Source organism: Oreochromis niloticus, linkage group LG7, assembly GCF_001858045.2.
Source record: "Oreochromis niloticus isolate F11D_XX linkage group LG7, O_niloticus_UMD_NMBU, whole genome shotgun sequence".
NCBI classification, from domain to species: Eukaryota; Metazoa; Chordata; class Actinopteri; order Cichliformes; family Cichlidae; genus Oreochromis; species Oreochromis niloticus.
In genome coordinates this window covers 5,293,339-5,318,117 of record NC_031972.2, presented here as the reverse complement: position 1 = coordinate 5,318,117, position 24,779 = coordinate 5,293,339, and the positions used below count along the sequence as shown (strand labels likewise).

The window sequence follows — 24,779 nt, the reverse complement described above, 5'->3', positions numbered from 1 at the left end:
TGAAACCTTTAGACCTGAGCCTTCCACACAGGGCGAGAAAGGACCACGGGAGCTGTTTGTCAGTAATGGAGGTCCAGGTGTCTGAGATGGAGTGTCCAGAGCAGTCATAGAGATTACATGAATATATGCTGACCTCATTATTTGAAACTCTGGCCATGTTCAATGTAAGTCTCTGCGATGTAACAATACACATGTAACAGGAAATAAGGATAAAGACAGCAATGTAAGTAAGTAATTTTATTTAGGACTTTGTTACCAGGTCACAAAAATAAATACGGACGTCACAAAGATGTCTGAGTTTTTAACAGGGCCCATAACAACTATTAAAAAATATAAAAACACATGAAGTTTCATTCACCTTTCATTCCTCACGTTAAATTCAATTTTATTAATACAGCGCCATACATCTCGCAATCTGTCAGATTTCTTTTGTCACCTTTAAAAATGGTTGAAGTCGCATTCTTTTAGCAGCCAGCAGGGGGCAACTCATGTTCAAAAAAGAACATTTTTCGGGGCTGTGCATTTCAGTTCATGTATTTTGACATTATAAACATGTAGAACGACAGAGCATTTGAATTTGTGCTGAGCAGTAAGAGATATTTATCAGGAGAGCCGTGTACAATTATCTGAAAAAGACGTTTTTTCCACTGTTCTGTAACACTGTGACATTTTTTTGGTCAGAGGGATCCAGATGAAACTCAACGAATCCTTCTTTTTTAGGTTTAAAGGAGAGGGACGGTCGCCCAGGTCTGAGTCACCGCTGATCAAACTCGCTCAGGCAGATAAATTAAAAGCATTAAAAGCAGGAACAGCCGCCGAGGTGACTGGTGGCTAAACTGCAGTTCATGCAAAGATATATATATTCTTTTTTTAATTATTATTATGGGCTGATATTAGCCCTGCTAGCCGATATCGACATATCAGCGAATAAGATGGCATATTTTAATGTGAGTAGCCAGTATTTATCTGTTCAGTCATATCAATTTAGTGCTGACTAAATGTTTAAAAATTTAACCTGAAAGTCTTTAAAAATTATATACTAGATATTTGTCTTTTCCCGAACAATTTAATGAAATTATTAAAACACAAACAAACAAAGAACACTTAAAAAATAAAAATTGTAATTTCACACATTGATATGGACCCAGAACTTTATAACCGCAGCTATCTTAAACTTCTCTAGCACACAGCGAAACGTCTGGAACACCGTTCAGTTTTAATAGCTTTAAGTTGAAACGCAGTTCATGTCAACGGTGTTGAGCGTTGCTGCAGAAACTCATCAGAACACGAGAGTTCATGTTGAGGTTCCACGAAACAACCGCTGTTTTCGGCCTCACTCCTAATCAGAAGGCCCTGTGTCCACTACCAGTATGACAGGCTACTGGATTTTTTGGCAGGGAAAAGACGAAGTGTGGAAATTTCTCGTTAAAAAAACACAAACAAAACAAAATAAAAAAATAAACCACCGATTCAAAGCCGAACATTTTTATTGAAAAAACGTGATTGCGTGGTTTTTAAAAAAATATATATATATACACAAAGCATTTTGGAAAATACAGTCATTATAAAATTGCTGTTAGCATGGGTTAACATAACACAGAGCTTTATTATGGTTGATCATGAAATCTGAAGAGTATTCATTCATCACCGATCTGCTGTTGCTTAAAAGCTTCTTGAGCCCAGGTGACACTCTGGCTCACACAGATGTGCTTCCCGGCGGCTGTACCGATCCTGCAGGAAGATTACAAAAGAGTTTAGAGTGAAGATACCACGATGTGCCTCGTGTGTTTATGCATTCTGAGTTTTTTCGTTCGTTTTTTCTTCTTCTTCTTCTTCTTTTTTTTTTTTTTGCCTGTCCCATTCGGTACTTTAGCATCCGGGATTATTGTCTGAAGGCCAAGAAAGATGCCCAACTGATTTATTTTTCTATTTATTTTTGGTCATGGCTTTGCCAAATTGCTCCACTTGATAGATCTTAATAATAAAATTATTATTATTATTATTATTATCATTATCATTATTATTATTATTAATAATAATAATAATAATAATAATAATAATAATAATAATAATGATAATAAGTTATTTAATTAATTAATTAAATTTATTTGATTTTAATTTATTACAAACTGAACAGACATGAATGGGGGATAGGAAAGGGAGGGAAAGAAAAACAGATGAAGAGGGACAGTGAGAGAAGGCCCTAAAAAAGCATGCACACTGTTTTGTGTTCAGAAATTACTATCACTGTAATTACTCATTGTGGTGACATACACAAATGCTTTTTCCAGACAGGCGCTGTGAGTCTTGATGACAGAGACTATTTTCTTCGGTGGTATCCTTCCAGTAAAGAATTTGAAACAGCATTGTCCAGGAGATATTTCACGCAACCCTTGAGCTGAAAGAAAAAAGAAAAAGACAGTAATAAATTCAGTTTAATAGCAGCATGTGTCAAAGGTGTTGAGCATTGTTGCTGAAACTCAGCCTGGAACTCAGTCTTTAAATAGAAAGGCAGTGACATTAACACTGTCACAGAGCTCAGGTCCTTTATGATATACACTGTAAACTTCTGATGTATAAGGACAATAGTACTGTAACTCAACCACAGCAACTCAACCACAGCAACTCAGCAGAACATGTAAAGTTACAGATGGGGGGGGGTCACTGAATGCTTGATATCGATTCAGTACCTGCAGAGCTCCAAACCTCCTCTGGCATTAACAGCAGCACAAAAACTGTGCGCTGGGAGCTTCATGGCATGGCTGAGCTATATGTGTAATTTGTTAGTGACCCAGTAGTGTTGTACATATAATATATGTCAGAAATATGAACAGAGGAAACATGCTTTCTTTAGAACAAAAATAAACTCTTTCTTCCTCTGATTATTATCTTTCGACCTGTTGTTTAGGTCAAACTATCACCTTGTTTCTAAACACGCCACAGCTTATTTTTTTTATCTGGATCAAACGGTCATAAAGTAAACACATACATAACCTCACGTCATGTATGTGATAAAAGCAAAAGTTTGTCTTTGTAACATTTTAACGTGTTTTGTCATCAAACTCAAAACATTTGAAAATGACGTTTTAAAATAACTCATCGCCCTTTTGAAGTTTTGTATTAACCTCACCCACGTAATGTGAAGTTCATTCACAATAATCAGTTAAAGTTTTTAACTTGTAAGTCATTTAAGTTATGATGATTACTAATAAAATGAGATAAAAATCTAATAAAAACATTCAAGATGGCATTTATCCCTACTTAAAAGCAGACTGACAGACTTACGTGCAGCAGCGCAGTAATAAACCGTGAGCAGCAGAAGCAGCAGTCCCACTGTGGTCTTCATGTTGATTTCACTGTGGATGTGATGATGTCCTTCTGCTGTCGCTCTAGAAAGTGAACTGAATACTTAATGCTTTGTCACACTGATATAAAGGCAGTCTTAACAGATCTATTACAGTGAGTTGCCTTTTTGGGTAAAAGGAAGTGTAAGAGACACACCACCACTTAGACATGTAGATTAAAGGTCACTCACCAAGCAACACCTCTGCAGCTACTCCACATCGATTATGGAAACAGATAACATCAAGGATGTTCCATCTATTCAAATCAACTAAGAACAATGAGCACATTTTTAATTTTTTTAATTGAAGTAATTTTGTTTGAGAAGACATGAGTAACAGCATAATGTCTGTTTATTTCTGCCGTGTGTCTTTCTTTATAATCCCCAAAAGCTGATTCTCTTCATCTGGACATTTTCAGTGCGAGAAACATTTTGTCACTCATCCAATTACTTATTTAGTCTCAGCTCGACTGCAGGTTTCCCCAACCTTATAACCAGGACGTTTGCATAATGACTGAAACTAACACCACTGACTAATAATGGGCCGTGAGGTCAGTTTCATGATCATTAATATGCCAGCTATCATGACCTCCTTTATAATGTTTGTGTGACAAAGTGGGTGAGAACACCTTTTGTCCAGAGTTAAAAGCTTGATATTCTTAGTTAACATTCTTGTTTTGATGTAGCCATATCTCATATGTATTCTGTAGTACGCAAACATGTACTATCCCAGGTTTGTTTATGTTTTGCACTTTTACAGGTTATGTAATGTAACATCTTGGTTTAAATCAACTCTGACAAGTTTGTTAATTGTCTAGTTTGAACTCACCTTACCTACCTGTGTGCCAGGAACAATAGTAGGAAATGTAGTTTCACTTCCCATATTTATAGCGTCCAGGTTAGTCTGAGGTCACAGGAAGAGACCAGGTCAAGAAGGGGGAGAATTCTTGTAATTTGATAAAGTCAATTTTAGATTGTGTTTGTTGAGAAATGGATTTATTGTTGTCATATGTATTGACTACGCCTTAGTTTTAATACCTAATAAAGAGTAGCATTATACGTTTATGAGAATGGTAATATTTGTCTTACCTACTGCATGGAATAGTTCAGAGGAGAAATTGTTTGGATAGCTGACTATTTAAGCAGAAGAACTCTGGTGTTAGTGGGAGAAAGGACCTGGTCAGAAGAGCTGTGTGCATGTGACCCTAATTTCCGTTGATTTAAGTTCAGTTATGTTTATTTTTACCAAGTTAACTATGGAGTTGAGTTTCTTATCTATTTTTGTAAATATTGTTTGGTCACAAAAATGGTGAATAAATCACTCGCTACACTGGACAGCATGGTTACTATTTATTCTCCAGCCAAATGACTCTACAGTAGTGGGCACCCGCTACAATCAGCAATGACAGTAACTCGCCACTCGGACGGTAACAGGTTGCATATGTGCACACATATATTCAGTGAACACAGTTATGCACACTGTACTGAGTTGGACCATATTTATTGTATCACGTTTTTCATTGTATAGATTCAAAAAGGTGCTGAAAATATTTGGAGAGATTTTTTATCCATATTGACATGATCACGTCACACACTTCCTGCAGATTTATTGATATTATTTATTAATTTGAATCTCCTGCTCCAACTGTCGTGGAACAAATAAAGTCTGCAACATGGAAAGAGCTGTGATCAAGCTATTTATTACTGCGCGCAGGAGGTGTCACACACACACACATCAAAACATAACAGGTTCATAGCAATGAGCGTTCTAACCTTGCAGCGCCCCTTTTATAACACCGCACAAACTCTGTGTATCTTTTCAGTTACAACAGTCTTTCAGCTGTTGCTGAACAGAGAAGACTCCCACTATCCTTTCCCAGGCCAGCAGGTGCTGGTGCTGGTGCTGGTGCTGGCCCTGAGCTTACATCCCTCTGAGCAAAACAGTTAGCAGATAACACAGTAAAACATCATTAGGCAGCTAAGCAGTTTTCACAAGGTCATGCTGGCACATACTTGCTTCATCTTAAGCAGGCAGATATACAAAAATCATACAGTAAGATTCTAAACACATAAATCTAAATGTGAGGATAAACTAGAATTTTTCCATAACACAACAAATCTCAAAAGTCAGCTATTGGACTGAGATCTGTGACTGTGGAGGCCATTTGAGTACAGTGAACTCAGTGTCATGTTCAAGAAACCAGTCTGAGATGATTTGAGCTTTGTGACATGGTGCATTATCCTGCTGGAAGCAGCCATCAGAAGAGGATTGCAGGGCATGCTTGCAGGACAAGTCATCACTTACATTTCTTTGAATTCTTTAATATCATTTATCAAATGCCACCTTTTTACTGCGGTTGGAAAGCAGCCATACTGGCTCATGCAATATGGGATCATCAGTGCTTGATTTGTCACATTACTGTAAAGTCAGACTGTAGCATCTACTCTCCCTAGGGTGAAAAAGTAGCTACCCCATATCAGGGTACGTTGAAACAAACATTTTGATCCCCTTAAAGTTTTTCTCAGTTCACACCTGGGACAGTCAGATTACCTGTGCAGTGTTTATACTGTCAGAGTGCAGGCAGATTCAGTTTTAGACCATGAGAGTCCACATGTGCCCAATGAGAAATCTCATTTGTTCAAAAACACACTGCAATTAAAGCGTATCCTTTTCATTCAAAATTTCCATCTGTTCATATAGTTGTGGTTTATGTACACTCAATCTGGCCATAATGAGTGTATGTACATTTCTGACCACAGTATTAGAGAGATTCCTGGAGGGCATCGAAAGCAAAACAATCGTGGGTTTACTTATGCTTTGCAAAACATCTTAGAACATACAGTCATTATAAAATTGCTGTTTAATTTGTTCACAGAGTAAAATAACTAGAGTTTTATCATGGTTGACCATAAAAAAGCTGGCTTCCTGGGGGATCATGCTGGGGATGGGCAGAACGCCTAAATGGTCTCAGTCTCATAAATTTAGAAGACACTTTTTCTAGTCGTTCCTGTTCATTTTTGTAATTTACTCCATAAAAGCCACAACAAAAAGAATTTCTTTCCTGAGATCCTCTTCCAAGGCTTTCACTGCAGCCGCCTTCAGTAAACTCTGTATTCCCATTCATGAACGTTTCTCTTGATTGTCAAGTTTGAGAATGATACACGTTTCTCCTCAAGATGTGAGGGAAAATATTCTGCAATCATCCACTTTTTAAAAAAATCTTCTGTCTTCTCTAATACAAGTTAGACATTAAACTGCTTATTTGTCACGTGATACCAGGAACAGGCCTCACTTGGCCATGAAACTGCTCTCAGTCAGTTGTTCAGTTGCTTTAAGCCTCTGAAAACGGAGGACTGTGAATAAAAGTGCCTACAATTCTTAAATAATATTATACATCTCTTGATCCTCTTAACTGTTTCAGTTAAAATGCAGTGGTGAAAATGCAAAAATATATGGTAAAAAAAGTCAAAATGTAGCATGTACTGTTCCAGGAGCGAAAAACTTGTGACCCCATATCAGGCTATGTTGTGCTCAGTAGGTAGAGTGGTCGTCCCATAATTGGTCGGGGGTTCGAATCCACTGAACGGCTGCCCAGAAGCACCCCTGAGCAAGGTACCATCCCTACACACTGCTCCCTGGGGACCTGATTAGTGGCTGCACACTGCTTCACTGAGTGAATGAGTTAAATGCAGAAAGATTAATTTCCCCACGGGGATCAATAAAGTATACATTATTATTACAACATGAACTTCTGTATGGATGTTGTTGTTCCAGTAAGGACTGTATGTTACTATGCTAACAACAAGCCCTGGATCACAGGTAACATTATGGGCCTTCTGAACCAGAGGAAGAGAGTTTTTAAAGTTGGTGATCAGCAGGAGCTCAAGCGCATGCAGAAGGTACTCAGAGTCTAGCTCAGGGAGGCAGAGGAGCCGCGCAGGAGTCAGCACAGACTGTACTTCCTCAGAAGGCTGGTGTTATTCAACTTCTGCAAAACGCTGCTGCAGGTTTTCTCACTTCATACCCGGGAAGGTTTTAATGCTTCATTAACTATTCAATAACTTTCTTAATGTTTAATTCCCCACAATGAAACCTCTTTCACTAATTTAAAAATGTCCACGCATGTTCTTAGAGTACACAAGTTTGTGTACACTCGTCCTGAGATTCCTGAGTTCAAAAAAATAATTAAAAGTCCCAAAATTAATGTGACACTACATACACTCATCATCGACATGAAACTTCTGACCACAACTGCAGATACTTGTTTGTTTTTTATTGAAACATTCTTGGAGAGGATCGCAAGCAAAAGAAGAGCGCATGGGTTTATTTATGCTTTGCAAAGCGTCTTGTAAAATACAGTCATTATAAAAATGCTGGTAGCGAAGAATAACATAACAGAGACTGTTATTATGCTTGATCGTGGATGCTGAAGAGCATTGTTAGTCACTGTTCTGCTCTTTGTTAAAAGCATCTTGAGCCCAGGTGACACTGTGACCCACGCAGAAGAGCTTCCCTCTGGCTGTATGGACCCTGCAGGGATATTACAAAAGAGTTAGGACTGAAAATATTACGCTGTGTCTCAGTAAAATGTTCGTTCAATTTGTTTTGTGTTCAGAAACTGTTATTATTACTCTAATTACTCATTGTGGTGACATACACAAATGCTTTTTCCAGACAGCCGCTGTGAGTCTTGGTGACAGAGACTATGTTGTTCACTGGTATGCGTCCTGTAAAGAAACGGAAACAGCATTCTCCAGGAGCTGTCTCATCCAATGCTCCAGCTGGAAGAAAGAAAAAAAAAGAGCCAGATCAGTTCAGTGACCTCAGCATCCTTCATGTTAAAATTATGTGAATCTTAGCAGGTTGAATTAACCTGCTAAGAAGCCTCTGGACAAAAAATAGCCAGAGGCCTTCTGACTCTATGAACACTCTATATAGAGAGTGATTAAACACAGCCTTAGTTATGAGTGTACAACTCATGATAACAAGCTAACCCTGCAAAATCCATCTTAGTTGACACTGTGAAAAAACCTCATCCTTGAGAAAGACCACATGTTACAGAGTTAAAGTGACATCTGAAAACCTAATGTCATGTCTGTGGTACAAATGTATCTTTGTTGCACATGCATATTTTATAACCAAAGCCAAAAAACAACCTTTTTAAATGTAATTACTCAAAATAACAGCACACCAAAAATCATAACTAATCTGAGGTTAATTTAGTCAAATGTGAACCTTGTAAGTCATGCAATTTATGATGATTACTATTAAATTAGATAAAAAATGAAATAAAAACATCAAAGTGCCTCAGGTGTTATTTATCCTTAGTCACATGCAGACTGACACTTACGTCCAGCAGCACCGCAATAAACAGTGAGCAGCAGAAGCAGCAGTCCCACTATGGCCTTCATGGTGACTTCAGTCTGGATATGATGATGTTCTTCAGCTGTCGTTCCAAAAATTGATCTGAATGTTTAATGCTTTGTCACACTCATAAATAGGGCAGTCTTAACAGATCTGTCGTAGTGACTTGCCTTTTTGGGTAAAAGGAAGTGTAAGAGACACAGATGCAGATCACTTAAACATCTAGATTAAAAATCACCCATCAAGCAACACCTCTGCAGCTCCTCCACCTTGAGTATAGAAATAGAAAACATCAAGGATGTAACATGGATTAAACTCAAACTAACAACGATCACTAAAAATCTTAAAATAATTTAATTTCCTTATAATAATTCTACTGTGTCTGTAATAAGCCTTTTACACTCCATTTTCACTACCATTTATTCTAGAGTCACATGACTCTACAGTACTCATAGGCACCTGCTTCACTCAGAAGCAATGGAAGCAAAATGGAAATTTTCCATTTCTAAACACTGAAATGATAAACAGCTGCTGGTATGAGGTTCCAGACCCTCCAACATCACAGTCACCTGACACTTTATCAGCTATACCTTGATCACACCAGGTTGAATTGATCTGGCTTCAGAACTGACTCAAGTATTCATGCCTCAGGTTCAACGAGATACTGGAAACATTCCCCAGAGGTTTTGGTCCATGTTGACATCAAATAGTTTCTGCAGAGTGTTTGGTTGCACATCCATCAAGCCCCAAAGGTTCTGCATTGGAATGTGAAGGCCATTTGAGTACCATGAGTGAGCTGTCATCTTCAAGAAACCAGTTTCAGATGATTTGAGCTTTATGACATGGCACATGGGTGTGGACCCAAGGTTGTGAGTTTTTGTGGGCAAGCCTGGGACCACGACAACTATCCCGCTGGATGCAGCTATCAGTCAATGGGTAAACTGTGGTTAAAAAGTAATGGATGTGATCAGCAACACTACTCAGCCTGTGTTGGCACTAAGATGCCCAATAAAATATCCCCCACCCCATGACACCACCACCAGCCTGAACCCTTGAGACAAGGCAGGATGGCGCCATAGTTTCACGTTATTTGAACCAAATTCTTAATCCACCATCAGGCAGACTAATCAGACAAAGCCCATCTTCTTCATGCTTTGATATGTTGTGCGTTCAGAGATACTCTTCTGTATCTGCCAATGCCTTTCTATCAGCTCGAAGAAGATTAAGAGGCTGCTTTCAGCTTCTCCCTTGACACAGGGGGCCACCACAACTAGTTTAGTTGTTAGTAGTTTGATTTGGTTTTACACAGGATGCCTTTCCTGACACAACCTCAAACAGCATTTGAGCTCAAATCAAACCAGCATTTCTTTTTTTCCAGCCAAGCAAACGTGACAACTGCAACGAAAGCTAGTCTGGCCTTTCTCCTCTGACCTCTCACATCAAAAGTGTATTTTACCCAAAGAACAGCTTACAAGATATTTTCTATTATTTAGACCGATCTCTGTGAACTCTAGACATGGCTGTGTGGAGAAGCTCCCAGCCCGTCTGGCACCAACAGCCAAAGTTCAAAGCCACCTTAATTCACCTTCTTTCGTCATTTAGATGCACAATTTAATTTTCGTCAAATTGTCTTGACCATGTGCACATGCCTAAATGCTCCAAAGTACCGCAATATGATTGGCTGATTAGTATTAATAAGCAGTTGAACAGGCATACGTAATAAAGTGGATAGTGCACTCTTTTATAAGTCTTTGCAACTCTGAATTTGAATTTAGTTGTGAAAAACAGATTATCCATTTTTATATTAAACGTGTGCTCCTACTGGTGCTTCACTGACAGCTGAGCCTTTGATGTCAAACTCTTAGTCGAGTCGGTTTTGTTGCATGTGGTATGGATTTGTTTCTGTTAGCATTATTTAATGAATTCCACAGAACAGAGCAGCTATGGGAAAGACATGCAAAACAAACAGAAACAAACACCAGTCAAAACTGTTTTATTCACAAGTGAAGGACAGTTCAGAGATGAACAGGCGCAGACAAATGTTTAACCACAACCTTTAGTTCCTGTTCGTGTGTTGGTGTGACGAGCATTAGTCGGTCAGACCGTAACCACTGCAACTGTTATCAGAGGAACAAATTTTCTCTCTCTGTTGGTGTGACGAGCATTATGATTGGCTGATTAGTATTAATAAGCAGTTGAACAGGCGTACGTAATAAAGTGGATAGAGATTACATGAATATATGCTGACCTCATTATTTGAAACTCTGGCCATGTTCAATGTAAGTCTCTGCGATGTAACAATACTCATGTAACAGGAAATAAGGATAAAGACAGCAATGTAAGTAAGTAATTTTATTTAGGACTTTGTTACCAGGTCACAAAAATAAATACGGACGTCACAAAGATGTCTGAGTTTTTAACAGGGCCCATAACAACTATTAAAAAATATAAAAACACATGAAGTTTCATTCACCTTTCATTCCTCACGTTAAATTCAATTTTATTAATACAGCGCCATACATCTCGCAATCTGTCAGATTTCTTTTGTCACCTTTAAAAATGGTTGAAGTCGCATTCTTTTAGCAGCCAGCAGGGGGCAACTCATGTTCAAAAAAGAACATTTTTCCGGGCTGTGCATTTCAGTTCATGTATTTTGACATTATAAACATGTAGAACGACAGAGCATTTGAATTTGTGCTGAGCAGTAAGAGATATTTATCAGGAGAGCTGTGTACAATTATCTGAAAAAGACGTTTTTTCCACTGTTCTGTAACACTGTGACATTTTTTTGGTCAGAGGGATCCAGATGAAACTCAACGAATCCTTCTTTTTCAGGTTTAAAGGAGAGGGACGGTCGCCCAGGTCTGAGTCACCGCTGATCAAACTCGCTCAGGCAGATAAATTAAAAGCATTAAAAGCAGGAACAGCCGCCGAGGTGACTGGTTGCTAAACTGCAGTTCATGCAAAGATATATATATTCTTTTTTAATTATTATTATGGGCTGATATTAGCCCTGCTAGCCGATATCGACATATCAGCGAATAACATGGCATATTTTAATGTGAGTAGCCAGTATTTATCTGTTCAGTCATATCAATTTAGTGCTGACTAAATGTTCAAAATTTAACCTGAAAGCCTTTAAAAATATATACTAGATATTTGTCTTTCCTCGAACAATTTAATGAAATTATTAAAACACAAACAAACAAAGAACACTTAAAAAATAAAAAATAAAAATTGTAATTTCACACATTGATATGGACCCAGAACTTTATAACCGCAGCTATCTTAAACTTCTCTAGCACACAGCGAAACGTCTGGAACACCGTTCAGTTTTAATAGCGTTAAGTTGAAACGCAGTTCATGTCAACGGTGTTGAGCGTTGCTGCAGAAACTCATCAGAACACGAGAGTTCATGTTGAGGTTCCACGAAACAACCGCTGTTTTGGGCCTCACTCCTAATCAGAAGGCCCTGTGTCTTCAGACAATAATCCCGGATGCTAAAGTACCGAATGGGACAGGCCAAAAAAACCCCAAAAAACTCGCAGCGCCCCTTTTATAACACCGCACAAACTCTGTGTATCTTTTCAGTTACAACAGTCTTTCAGCTGTTGCTGAACAGAGAAGACTCCCACTATCCTTTCCCAGGCCAGCAGGTGCTGGTGCTGAGCTTACATCCCTCTGAGCAAAACAATTAGCAGATACGTAGTAAAACATCATTAGGCCTAGCTAAGCAGTTTTCACAAGGTCATGCAGGGGCGATTTTAGCCCATTTTTGGGGGTGCTTCAGCACCGGCCACCCTCGCCCGGTGGTTCCCGTTTCCTGGTGTCGTCAAGTTTTTGACTCGGTACATGCTCTCTCTCATCCAGGGTCCGGGCCTCTGTTAAACTGGTAAGCTCTAAATTTGTTTGGCCGGGCCTTCGCAAATCGGTTAAGGAATGGGCGGCGGCGTGCATTCCTTGCCAGCGTGCGAAGGTTCATAAACACACCAAGGCGCCCCTGGAGCAGTTCTTCATACCCGGCAAACGTTTCGATCATGTGCATGTCAATCTGGTGGGTCCTCTGCCGCAGTCACAAGGTTTTACGCACCTTTTGACTATTGTTGACCTCACCACCCGCTGGCCGGAAGCGGTCCCCCTGGCGTCCACTACTGCAGCAGTGGTGGCCAAGGCGTTTTTGTCAACCTGGGTCTCGCGTTTCGGCCCCCCCGCGGACATTACCTCAGACAGAGGCCCCCAGTTCATTTCCGAGCTTTGGTCGGCCATGGCTGATGGACTGGGGGCCAAGGTCCACCGCACAACCGCATACAACCCGCAAGCTAATGGGATGTGTGAACGGTTCCACCGGTCGCTTAAGGCTGCTTTTCGCGCCTCCTTAAAGGATGGAAATTGGGTTGACCGCCTCCCGTGGGTTTTGCTTGGGCTGTGCTCTGCGGTTAAGGAGGATCTCGGCGCTTCCCCAGCTGAGCTAGTGTTTGGTCAGCCCCTTCGCGTGCCTGGAGAATTCTTGCCCGAGAACCCTCGCCCCTGCTTCGATCCATCGGTGCTATCTCTCAACCCGCTTTTGCACTCGCTTCGGGTTCCTGGTCCGGTGCACCATTGCCTGCCTGACGCTTTTGTTCCAAAGACTTTAGAGACTGCTAAGTTTGTTTTTGTCAGGCATGATGCCCACCGGACACCGCTGCGGCCGCTGTATGACGGCCCATTCAGGGTTATCGAACCGGGCCAGAAACATTTTGTTTTGGATTTTGGGGGTCGTAGGGAGACTGTGTGTGTTGACAGACTTAAACCTGCACATGTTCTTCCGGACAGTCATGTAGTGCCGGCCCAGGCCCCTCGCCGTGGCCGCCCTCCTTCAATGGGGTTAACAGACTCTGGTTTTCCCCCCAGGACTACCCCCCGCCCACCGGCGTTTGAGCCTCCTCCTGCCTTTCCTGCTCGCCTTCGCCAGCCTCGTTCACAGGATGGACCTTCCTCTGCCTGTTCTCTCCCTCCCAGGTTCAGTCGTTCGGGCCGTTTGCTTAGGCCCAGGGTCCTGGACTGAATAGAGACCTAACTGTGTGTTCAGGGGGGGGGTATGTGTGGCGGACCACCAGGTGGCTCCACTCACACCCAAGTTGAAAGGAAGTGCTGGGATGGAGATTTTGGCGCTTACTGTATGTGAAGTTTGTGAGAGTCAGTTAATAAAGTTGGAGTGAGACACTGAGACCTCTCCTGTCGTTATTACATACCTCCACAATATCCTTTATTAGATGTACACGTGGTTTGGTTATTTGCCCTTTGGTTGAAAGTACACTGAGAGAGGACTTTTTTTTATTAGTGATCTTAATAATATTTTTTTTAAATCTAATTGAATACAATTGAATACTATTTGTGTATGATTGTCAGTCCAAAGAGGGAGAGAGGAAAGAGGAGAACATGAGGAGAAAGTACAAGATCAGGAAGAACCAGGTATGAAAACAGACAGGGAATACTAACAGGCAAAACAGAAACTGTTAAACTGCCAAAGAAAAAAAAAAACCAACTAATTTTACTCATACAATCTGGAAGTTGTGTTCTCCCTATATTAAAGCTGCTGTACAGAATCTGCAAAACAAACTGGGTTGTCAGCCCTGGCACTGCATTACCATATTGAACTTCAGTCAGAGGAAGTCACGGTTGCCAAAACCTTTTGAAGCTCAAGAGTGAGGCTGGTGCCATTCCAGATATGTTAACATTGTAGAATCTTATGGATAATCGGATCTTCCCCACACTGAAAACTGTTGTTCAGGTTGCCCTAACAAACCCAGTTAGCAGCTGTAGCTGTGAAAGGTCTTTTAGTGTCTTGAGTCAGCTCCATAACTGGCTGAGAAGGACCATGGGTCAAAGCAGACTCCAGCACCTGGCTGTGATGTCAGTTGAGAAAGATGCTTGAGAGACTTGACCACCAAAATGTGATAGACAGATTTGCCAACCTCAAGGTGAGGCGACATAGAATAAAAGAAAAGAAAAAAATCTCCAGAGCCATTGTAGAATCTGCAGTAAGGATCTTTTCATACATTGTATATATTGTACCATAGGCCAAGGTGTCTCCATTTTTCTAATTTTTTAATAATATTTTGTACATTTCAAGTGTATTTTATGTATCTGTATTATATTATACATACACATTAAAAGTGAATCTCTGTCCCAAAGATGTGCTCAGTTTATTTTTTACTCACTGTGAGCATCATTCATTATTCTCCCACAGTAATTAAGGGTAGAATATGTATTTTTTAAAATTCTAATTCATTCTTCTTTAGCAGCATTTAAATAACCTTTATCAGATGGTTTTGTTACAGACTTTTCAAAAAAGTGTTTTGCTTTTCTTTCACAAATGTGGGCATTAAATTGTGTTAAAATGTACAAAACAGTGATGTCATGTTTTGTGACGAGGACCCAGGGACAGAGAGACTTGGTGAATTTAAGAATCTTATGATTTAATAAAGAAATTTGCAGACTTGCACAGAGAGTCTTGATGCATTCTCAATCATCCAGGAAAGTAAATCTCCAAAAGTTGAATCTGTTCATCTGGACGTAGCATTTTGTGGGAGAAAACGCTACGTCCAGATGAACAGATTCAACTTTTGGAGTTGCACAGAGAGGCTACAATTATGATGACTGATAATGGAGACTAAGACAACAGATGACGAGGACAGGGAGGAACAGGGGTTTAAATGCACCAAGGAGACAGTCAGAGGGAACTCGGGACAACTGGAGACATTTAAGGATGCAGGGACTGACAGAGACAGGGAAAACGTCTCATTGTGACGAGTAAAGTTTACCTTGCCTGGATGGGCAGCTCTCTGGGTGCTCAGCACCCCCAAAGCTCTGATCCTAGAATTGCCCCTGAGGTCATGCTGGCACATACTTGCTTCATCTTAAGCAGGCAGATATACAAAAATCATACAGTAAGATTCTAAACACATAAATCTAAATGTGAGGATAAACTAGAATTTTTCCATAACACAACAACAAATCTCAAAAGTCAGCTATTGGACTGAGATCTGTGACTGTGGAGGCCATTTGAGTACAGTGAACTCAGTGTCATGTTCAAGAAACCAGTCTGAGATGATTTGAGCTTTGTGACATGGTGCATTATCCTGCTGGAAGCAGCCATCAGAAGAGGATTGCAGGGCATGCTTGCAGGACGAGTCATCACTTACATTTCTTTGAATTCTTTAATACCATGTTGAGGTTCCACGAAACAACCGCTGTTTTCGGCCTCACTCCTAATCAGAAGGCCCTGTGTCCGCTACCAGTATGACAGGCTACTGGAATTTTTGGCAGGGAAAAGACGAAGTGTGGAATTTCTCGTTAAAAAAACACAAACAAAACAAAATAAAAAAATAAACGCCCGATTCAAAGCCGAACATTTTTATTGAAAAAACATGATTGCGTGGTTTTTTGTTTTTTTTTAATATATATACACAAAGCATTTTAGAAAATACAGTCATTATAAAATTGCTGTTAGCATGGGTTAACATAACACAGAGCTTTATTATGGTTGATCATGAAATCTGAAGAGTATTCATTCATCACCGATCTGCTGTTGCTTAAAAGCTTCTTGAGCCCAGGTGACACTCTGGCTCACACAGATGTGCTTCCCGGCGGCTGTACCGATCCTGCAGGAAGATTACAAAAGAGTTTAGAGTGAAGATACCACGATGTGCCTCGTGTGTTTATGCATTCTGAGTTTTTTTGTTTTTGTTGCTGTTGGTGGGGGGGGGGGGGTTTCGTTTCTTCTTCTTCTTTTTTTTTTTTTTTGCCTGTCCCATTCGGTACTTTAGTATCCGGGATTATTGTCTGAAGGCCAAGAAAGATGCCCAACTGATTTATTTTTCTATTTATTTTTGGTCATGGCTTTGCCAAATTGCTCCACTTGATAGATCTTAATAATAAAATTATTATTATTAATAATAATAATAATAATAATGATAAGTTATTTAATTAATTAATTAATTAAATTTATTTGATTTTAATTTATTACAAACTGAACAGACATGAATGGGGGATAGGAAAGGGAGGGAAAGAAAAACAGATGAAGAGGGACAGTGAGAGAAGGCCCTAAAAAAGCATGCACACTGTTTTGTGTTCAGAAATTACTATCACTGTAATTACTCATTGTGGTGACATACACAAATGCTTTTTCCAGACAGGCGCTGTGAGTCTTGATGACAGAGACTATTTTCTTCGGTGGTATCCTTCCAGTAAAGAATTTGAAACAGCATTGTCCAGGAGACATTTCAATCAACCCTTGAGCTGAAAGAAAAAAGAAAAAGACAGTAATAAATTCAGTTTAATAGCAGCATGTGTCAAAGGTGTTGAGCATTGTTGCTGAAACTCAGCCTGGAACTCAGTGTTTAAATAGAAAGACAGTGACATTAACACTGTCACAGAGCTCAGGTCCTTTATGATATACACTGTAAACTTCTGATGTATAAGGACAATAGTACTGTAACTCAATGCCACAACCACAGCAACTCAGCAGAACATGTAAAGTTACAGATGGGGGGGGGGGGTCACTGAATGCTTGATATCGATTCAATACCTGCAGAGCTCCAAACCTCCTCTGGCATTAACAGCAGCACAAAAACTGTGCGCTGGGAGCTTCATGGCATGGCTGAGCTATATGTGTAATTTGTTAGTGACCCAGTAGTGTTGTACATATAATATATGTCAGAAATATGAACAGAGGAAGCATGCTTTCTTTAGAACAAAAATAAACTCTTTCTTCCTCTGATTATTATCTTTCGACCTGTTGTTTAGGTCAAACTATCACCTTGTTTCTAAACACGCCACAGCTTATTTTTTTTTATCTGGATCAAACGGTCATAAAGTAAACACATACATAACCTCACATCATGTATGTGATAAAAACAAAAGTTTGTCTTTGTAACATTTTAACGTGTTTTGTCATCAAACTCAAAACATTTGAAAATGACGTTTTAAAATAACTCATCGCCCTTTTGAAGTTTTGTATTAACCTCACCCACGTAATGTGAAGTTCATTCACAATAATCAGTTAAAGTTTTTAACTTGTAAGTCATTTAAGTTATGATGATTACTAATAAAATGAGATAAAAATCTAATAAAAACATTCAAGATGGCATTTACCCCTACGTAAAAGCAGACTGACAGACTTACGTGCAGCAGCGCAGTAATAAACCGTGAGCAGCAGAAGCAGCAGTCCCACTGTGGTCTTCATGTTGATTTCACTGTGGATGTGATGATGTCCTTCTGCTGTCGCTCTAGAAAGTGAACTGAATACTTAATGCTTTGTCACACTGATATAAAAGGCAGTCTTAACAGATCTATTACAGTGAGTTGCCTTTTTGGGTAAAAGGAAGTGTAAGAGACACACCACCACTTAGACATGTAGATTAAAGGTCACTCACCAAGCAACACCTCTGCAGCTACTCCACATCGATTATGGAAACAGATAACATCAAGGATGTTCCATCTATTCAAATCAGCTAAGAACAATGACCACATTTTTTATTTTTTTAATTGAAGTAATTTTTTTTGAGAAGACATGAGTAACAGCATAATGTCTGTTTATTTCTGCCGTGTGTCTTTCTTTATAATCCCCAAAAGCTGATTCTGTTCATCTGGACATTTTCAGTGCGAGAAACATTTTGTCACTCATCCAATTACTTGTTTAGTCTCAGCTCGACTGCAGGTTTCCCCAACCTTATAACCAGGACATTTGCATAATGACTGAAACTAACACCACTGACTAATAATGGGCCGTGAGGTCATGATCATTAATATGCCAGCTATCATGACCTCCTTTATAATGTTTGTGTGACAAAGTGGGTGAGAACACCTTTTGTCCAGAGTTAAAAGCTTGATATTCTTAGTTAACATTCTTGTTTTGATTTAACCATATCTCATATGTATTCTGTAGTACGCAAACATGTACTATCCCAGGTTTGTTTATGTTTTGCACTTTTACAGGTTATGTAATGTAACATCTTGGTTTAAATCAACTCTGACAAGTTTGTTAATTGTCTAGTTTGAACTCACCTTACCTACCTGTGTGCCAGGATCAATAGGAGGAAATGTAGTTTCACTTCCCATATTTATAGCGTCCAGGTTAGTCTGAGGTCACAGGAAGAGACCAGGTCAAGAAGGGGGAGAATTCTTGTAATTTGATAAAGTCAATTTTAGATTGTGTTTGTTGAGAAATGGATTTATTGTTGTGGTATGTATTGACTATGCCTTAGTTTTAATACCTAATAAAGAGTAGCATTATACGTTTCTGAGAATGGTTATATTTGTCTTACCTACTGCATGGAATAGTTCAGAGGAGAAATTGTTTGGATAGCTGACTATTTAAGCAGAAGAACTCTGGTGTTAGTGGGAGAAAGGACCTGGTCAGAAGAGCTGTGTGCATGTGACCCTAATTTCCGTTGATTTAAGTTCAGTTATGTTTATTTTTACCAAGTTAACTATGGAGTTGAGTTTCTTATCTATTTTTGTAAATATTGTTTGGTCACAAAAATGGTGAATAAATCACTCGCTACACTGGACAGCATGGTTACTATTTATTCTCCAGCCAAATGACTCTACAGTAGTGGGCACCCGCTACAATCAGCAATGACAGTAACTCGCCACTCGGACGGTAACAGGTTGCATATGTGCACACATATATTCAGTGAACACAGTTATGCACACTGTACTGAGTTGGACCATATTTATTGTATCACGTTTTTCATTGTATAGATTCAAAAAGGTGCTGAAAATATTTGGAGAGATTTTTTATCCGTATTGACATGATCACGTCACACACTTCCTGCAGATTTATTGATATTATTTATTAATTTGAATCTCCTGCTCCAACTGTCGTGGAACTTTGCAAATAAAGTCTGCAACATGGAAAGAGCTGTGATCAAGCTATTTATTACTGCGCGCAGGAGGTGTCACACACACACACATCAAAACATAACAGGTTCATAGCAATGAGCGTTCTAACCTTGCAGCGCCCCTTTTATAACACCGCACAAACTCTGTGTATCTTTTCAGTTACAACAGTCTTTCAGCTGTTGCTGAACAGAGAAGACTCCCACTATCCTTTCCCAGGCCAGCAGGTGCTGGTGCTGGTGCTGGTGCTGGCCCTGAGCTTACATCCCTCTGAGCAAAACAGTTAGCAGATAACATAGTAAAACATCATTAGGCAGCTAAGCAGTTTTCACAAGGTCATGCTGGCACATACTTGCTTCATCTTAAGCAGGCAGATATACAAAAATCATACAGTAAGATTCTAAACACATAAATCTAAATGTGAGGATAAACTAGAATTTTTCCATAACACAACAAATCTCAAAAGTCAGCTATTGGACTGAGATCTGTGACTGTGGAGGCCATTTGAGTACAGTGAACTCAGTGTCATGTTCAAGAAACCAGTCTGAGATGATTTGAGCTTTGTGACATGGTGCATTATCCTGCTGGAAGCAGCCATCAGAAGAGGATTGCAGGGCATGCTTGCAGGACAAGTCATCACTTACATTTCTTTGAATTCTTTAATATCATTTATCAAATGCCACCTTTTTACTGCGGTTGGAAAGCAGCCATACTGGCTCATGCAATATGGGATCATCAGTGCTTGATTTGTCACATTACTGTAAAGTCACACTGTAGCATCTACTCTCCCTAGGGTGAAAAAGTAGCTACCCCATATCAGGGTACGTTGAAACAAACATTTTGATCCCCTTAAAGTTTTTCTCAGTTCACACCTGGGACAGTCAGATTACCTGTGCAGTGTTTATACTGTCAGAGTGCAGGCAGATTCAGTTTTAGACCATGAGAGTCCACATGTGCCCAATGAGAAATCTCATTTGTTCAAAAACACACTGCAATTAAAGCGTATCCTTTTCATTCAAAATTTCCATCTGTTCATATAGTTGTGGTTTATGTACACTCAATCTGGCCATAATGAGTGTATGTACATTTCTGACCACAGTATTAGAGAGATTCCTGGAGGGCATCGAAAGCAAAACAATCGTGGGTTTACTTATGCTTTGCAAAACATCTTAGAACATACAGTCATTATAAAATTGCTGTTTAATTTGTTCACAGAGTAAAATAACTAGAGTTTTATCATGGTTGACCATAAAAAAGCTGGCTTCCTGGGGGATCATGCTGGGGATGGGCAGAACGCCTAAATGGTCTCAGTCTCATAAATCTCGAAGACACTTTTTCTAGTCGTTCCTGTTCATTTTTGTAATTTACTCCATAAAAGCCACAACAAAAAGAATTTCTTTCCTGAGATCCTCTTCCAAGGCTTTCACTGCAGCCGCCTTCAGTAAACTCTGTATTCCCATTCATGAACGTTTCTCTTGATTGTCAAGTTTGAGAATGATACACGTTTCTCCTCAAGATGTGAGGGAAAATATTCTGCAATCATCCACTTTTTAAAAAAATCTTCTGTCTTCTCTAATACAAGTTAGACATTAAACTGCTTATTTGTCACGTGATACCAGGAACAGGCCTCACTTGGCCATGAAACTGCTCTCAGTCAGTTGTTCAGTTGCTTTAAGCCTCTGAAAACGGAGGACTGTGAATAAAAGTGCCTACAATTCTTAAATAATATTATACATCTCTTGATCCTCTTAACTGTTTCAGTTAAAATGCAGTGGTGAAAATGCAAAAATATATGGTAAAAAAAGTCAAAATGTAGCATGTACTGTTCCAGGAGCGAAAAACTTGTGACCCCATATCAGGCTATGTTGTGCTCAGTAGGTAGAGTGGTCGTCCCATAATTGGTCGGGGGTTCGAATCCACTGAACGGCTGCCCAGAAGCACCCCTGAGCAAGGTACCATCCCTACACACTGCTCCCTGGGGACCTGATTAGTGGCTGCACACTGCTTCACTGAGTGAATGAGTTAAATGCAGAAAGATTAATTTCCCCACGGGGATCAATAAAGTATACATTATTATTACAACATGAACTTCTGTATGGATGTTGTTGTTCCAGTAAGGACTGTATGTTACTATGCTAACAACAAGCCCTGGATCACAGGTAACATTATGGGCCTTCTGAACCAGAGGAAGAGAGTTTTTAAAGTTGGTGATCAGCAGGAGCTCAAGCGCATGCAGAAGGTACTCAGAGTCTAGCTCAGGGAGGCAGAGGAGCCGCGCAGGAGTCAGCACAGACTGTACTTCCTCAGAAGGCTGGTGTTATTCAACTTCTGCAAAACGCTGCTGCAGGTTTTCTCACTTCATACCCGGGAAGGTTTTAATGCTTCATTAACTATTCACTAACGTTTAATTCCCCACAATGAAACCTCTTTCACTAATTTAAAAACGTCCATGCATGTTCTTAGAGTACACAAGTTTGTGTACACTCGTCCTGAGATTCCTGAGTTCAAAAAAATAATTAAAAGTCCCAAAATTAATGTGACACTACATACACTCATCATCGACATGAAACTTCTGACCACAACTGCAGATACTTGTTTGTTTTTTATTGAAACATTCTTGGAGAGGATCGCAAGCAAAAGAAGAGCGCATGGGTTTATTTATGCTTTGCAAAGCGTCTTGTAAAATACAGTCATTATAAAAATGCTGGTAGCGAAGAATAACATAACAGAGACTGTTATTATGCTGGATCGTGGATGCTGAAGAGCATTGTTAGTCACTGTTCTGCTCTTTGTTAAAAGCATCTTGAGCCCAGGTGACACTGTGACCCACGCAGAAGAGCTTCCCTCTGGCTGTATGGACCCTGCAGGGATATTACAAAAGAGTTAGGACTGAAAATATTACGCTGTGTCTCAGTAAAATGTTCGTGCAATTTGTTTTGTGTTCAGAAACTGTTATTATTACTCTAATTACTCATTGTGGTGACATACACAAATGCTTTTTCCAGACAGCCGCTGTGAGTCTTGGTGACAGAGACTATGTTCTTCATTGGTATGCGTCCTGTAAAGAAATTGAAACAGCATTCTCCAGGAGCTGTCTCATCCAATGCTCCAGCTGGAAGAAAGAAAAAAAAAGAGCCACATCAGTTCAGTGACCTCAGCATCCTTCATGTTAAAATTATGTGAATCTTAGCAGGTTGAATTAACCTGCTAAGAAGCCTCTGGACAAAAAATAGCCAGAGGCCTTCTGACTCTATGAACACTCTATATAGAGAGTGATTAAACACAGCCTTAGTTATGAGTGTACAACTCATGATAACAAGCTAACCCTGCAAAATTCTTCTTAGTTGACACTGTGAAAAAACCTCATCCTTGAGAAAGACCACATGTTACAGAGTTAAAGTGACATCTGAAAACCTAATGTCATGTCTGTGGTACAAATGTATCTTTGTTGCACATGCATATTTTATAACCAAAGCCAAAAAACAACCTTTTTAAATGTAATTACTCAAAATAACAGCACACCAAAAATCATAACTAATCTGAGGTTAATTTAGTCAAATGTGAACCTTGTAAGTCATGCAATTTATGATGATTACTATTAAATTAGATAAAAAATGAAATAAAAACATCAAAGTGCCTCAGGTGTTATTTATCCTTAGTCACATGCAGACTGACACTTACGTCCAGCAGCGCCGCAATAAACAGTGAGCAGCAGAAGCAGCAGTCCCACTATGGCCTTCATGGTGACTTCAGTCTGGATATGATGATGTTCTTCAGCTGTCGTTCCAAAAATTGATCTGAATGTTTAATGCTTTGTCACACTCATAAATAGGGCAGTCTTAACAGATCTGTCGTAGTGACTTGCCTTTTTGGGTAAAAGGAAGTGTAAGAGACACAGATGCAGATCACTTAAACATCTAGATTAAAAATCACCCATCAAGCAACACCTCTGCAGCTCCTCCACCTTGAGTATAGAAATAGAAAACATCAAGGATGTAACATGGATTCAACTCAACTAACAACGATCACTAAAAATCTTAAAATAATTTAATTTCCTTATAATAATTCTACTGTGTCTGTAATAAGCCTTTTACACTCCATTTTCACTACCATTTATTCTAGAGTCACATGACTCTACAGTACTCATAGGCACCTGCTTCACTCAGAAGCAATGGAAGCAAAATGGAAATTTTCCATTTCTAAACACTGAAATGATAAACAGCTGCTGGTATGAGGTTCCAGACCCTCCAACATCACAGTCACCTGACACTTTATCAGCTATACCTTGATCACAGCAGGTTGAATCGATCTGGCTTCAGAACTGACTCAAGTATTCATGCCTCAGGTTCAACGAGATACTGGAAACATTCCCCAGAGGTTTTGGTCCATGTTGACATCAAATAGTTTCTGCAGAGTGTTTGGTTGCGCATCCATCAAGCCCCAAAGGTTCTGCATTGGAATGTGAAGGCCATTTGAGTACCGTGAGTGCGCTGTCATCTTCAAGAAAGCAGTTTCAGATGATTTGAGCTTTATGACATGGCACATGGGTGTGGACCCAAGGTTGTGAGTTTTTGTGGGCAAGCCTGGGACCACGACAACTATCCCGCTGGATGCAGCTATCAGTCAATGGGTAAACTGTGGTTAAAAAGTAATGGATGTGATCAGCAACACTACTCAACCTGTGTTGGCACTAAGATGCCCAATAAAATATCCCCCACCCCATGACACCACCACCAGCCTGAACCCTTGAGACAAGGCAGGATGGCTCCATAGTTTCATGTTATTTGAACCAAATTCTTAATCCACCATCAGGCAGACTAACCAGACAAAGCCCATCTTCTTCATGCTTTGATATGTTGTGCGTTCAGAGATACTCTTCTGTATCTGCCAATGCCTTTCTATCAGCTCGAAGAAGATTAAGAGGCTGCTTTCAGCTTCTCCCTTGACACAGGGGGCCACCACAACTAGTTTAGTTGTTAGTAGTTTGATTTGGTTTTACACAGGATGCCTTTCCTGACACAACCTCAAACAGCATTTGAGCTCAAATCAAACCAGCATTTTTTTTTCTTCCAGCCAAGCAAACGTGACAACTGCAACGAAAGCTAGTCTGGCCTTTCTCCTCTGACCTCTCACATCAAAAGTGTATTTTACCCAAAGAACAGCTTGCAAGATATTTTCTATTATTTA

The 24,779-nt window shown here is 39.7% G+C and overlaps 4 protein-coding genes across 4 annotated transcripts; all 4 read right to left on the bottom strand.

Moving 5' to 3' along the window:
- Positions 1-224: 224 nt before the first annotated feature.
- LOC109194301 (C-C motif chemokine 4-like) lies at positions 225-3,416 on the bottom strand. The gene is made up of 3 exons (XM_003439418.4): positions 3,286-3,416; positions 2,275-2,398; positions 225-1,731 (listed from the first exon to the last, which is right to left on the bottom strand). Exons 1-3 carry the CDS (start codon positions 3,344-3,346, stop codon positions 1,638-1,640), a joined length of 279 nt encoding a protein of 92 aa, XP_003439466.2. The 5' UTR covers positions 3,347-3,416; the 3' UTR covers positions 225-1,637.
- Positions 3,417-7,596: 4,180 nt separating this feature from the next.
- LOC100691242 (C-C motif chemokine 17) lies at positions 7,597-8,948 on the bottom strand. Its single transcript, XM_025909250.1, has 4 exons — positions 8,880-8,948; positions 8,695-8,799; positions 8,002-8,125; positions 7,597-7,874 (listed from the first exon to the last, which is right to left on the bottom strand). Exons 2-4 carry the CDS (start codon positions 8,753-8,755, stop codon positions 7,784-7,786), a joined length of 276 nt encoding a protein of 91 aa, XP_025765035.1. The 5' UTR covers positions 8,756-8,799; positions 8,880-8,948; the 3' UTR covers positions 7,597-7,783.
- A 7,139-nt stretch (positions 8,949-16,087) lies between these two features.
- LOC100691510 (C-C motif chemokine 4) lies at positions 16,088-18,039 on the bottom strand. Its single transcript, XM_019360816.2, has 3 exons — positions 17,874-18,039; positions 16,865-16,988; positions 16,088-16,351 (listed from the first exon to the last, which is right to left on the bottom strand). Exons 1-3 carry the CDS (start codon positions 17,932-17,934, stop codon positions 16,258-16,260), a joined length of 279 nt encoding a protein of 92 aa, XP_019216361.1. The 5' UTR covers positions 17,935-18,039; the 3' UTR covers positions 16,088-16,257.
- A 4,136-nt stretch (positions 18,040-22,175) lies between these two features.
- On the bottom strand, positions 22,176-23,413 carry LOC109202762 (C-C motif chemokine 8). Its single transcript, XM_019360817.2, has 3 exons — positions 23,274-23,413; positions 22,581-22,704; positions 22,176-22,453 (listed from the first exon to the last, which is right to left on the bottom strand). The coding sequence occupies exons 1-3, from the start codon at positions 23,332-23,334 to the stop codon at positions 22,363-22,365; spliced, it is 276 nt and encodes a 91-aa protein (XP_019216362.1). The 5' UTR covers positions 23,335-23,413; the 3' UTR covers positions 22,176-22,362.
- Positions 23,414-24,779: the final 1,366 nt, after the last annotated feature.

Coding starts and splice junctions, on each gene's coding strand:
- LOC109194301 (XM_003439418.4), bottom strand. CDS start 3,346: ATGAAGACCACAGTGGGACTGCTGCTTCTGCTGCTCACGGTTTATTAC. Junction 2,399..3,285: donor TTATTACTGCGCTGCTGCAC/GTAAGTCTGTCA, acceptor TTTTTCTTTCAG/CTCAAGGGTTGCGTGAAATA. Junction 1,732..2,274: donor TGTCTGGAAAAAGCATTTGT/GTATGTCACCAC, acceptor ATCTTCCTGCAG/GATCGGTACAGCCGCCGGGA.
- LOC100691242 (XM_025909250.1), bottom strand. CDS start 8,755: ATGAAGGCCATAGTGGGACTGCTGCTTCTGCTGCTCACTGTTTATTGC. Junction 8,126..8,694: donor TTATTGCGGTGCTGCTGGAC/GTAAGTGTCAGT, acceptor TCTTTCTTCCAG/CTGGAGCATTGGATGAGACA. Junction 7,875..8,001: donor TGTCTGGAAAAAGCATTTGT/GTATGTCACCAC, acceptor ATATCCCTGCAG/GGTCCATACAGCCAGAGGGA.
- LOC100691510 (XM_019360816.2), bottom strand. CDS start 17,934: ATGAAGACCACAGTGGGACTGCTGCTTCTGCTGCTCACGGTTTATTAC. Junction 16,989..17,873: donor TTATTACTGCGCTGCTGCAC/GTAAGTCTGTCA, acceptor TTTTTCTTTCAG/CTCAAGGGTTGATTGAAATG. Junction 16,352..16,864: donor TGTCTGGAAAAAGCATTTGT/GTATGTCACCAC, acceptor ATCTTCCTGCAG/GATCGGTACAGCCGCCGGGA.
- LOC109202762 (XM_019360817.2), bottom strand. CDS start 23,334: ATGAAGGCCATAGTGGGACTGCTGCTTCTGCTGCTCACTGTTTATTGC. Junction 22,705..23,273: donor TTATTGCGGCGCTGCTGGAC/GTAAGTGTCAGT, acceptor TCTTTCTTCCAG/CTGGAGCATTGGATGAGACA. Junction 22,454..22,580: donor TGTCTGGAAAAAGCATTTGT/GTATGTCACCAC, acceptor ATATCCCTGCAG/GGTCCATACAGCCAGAGGGA.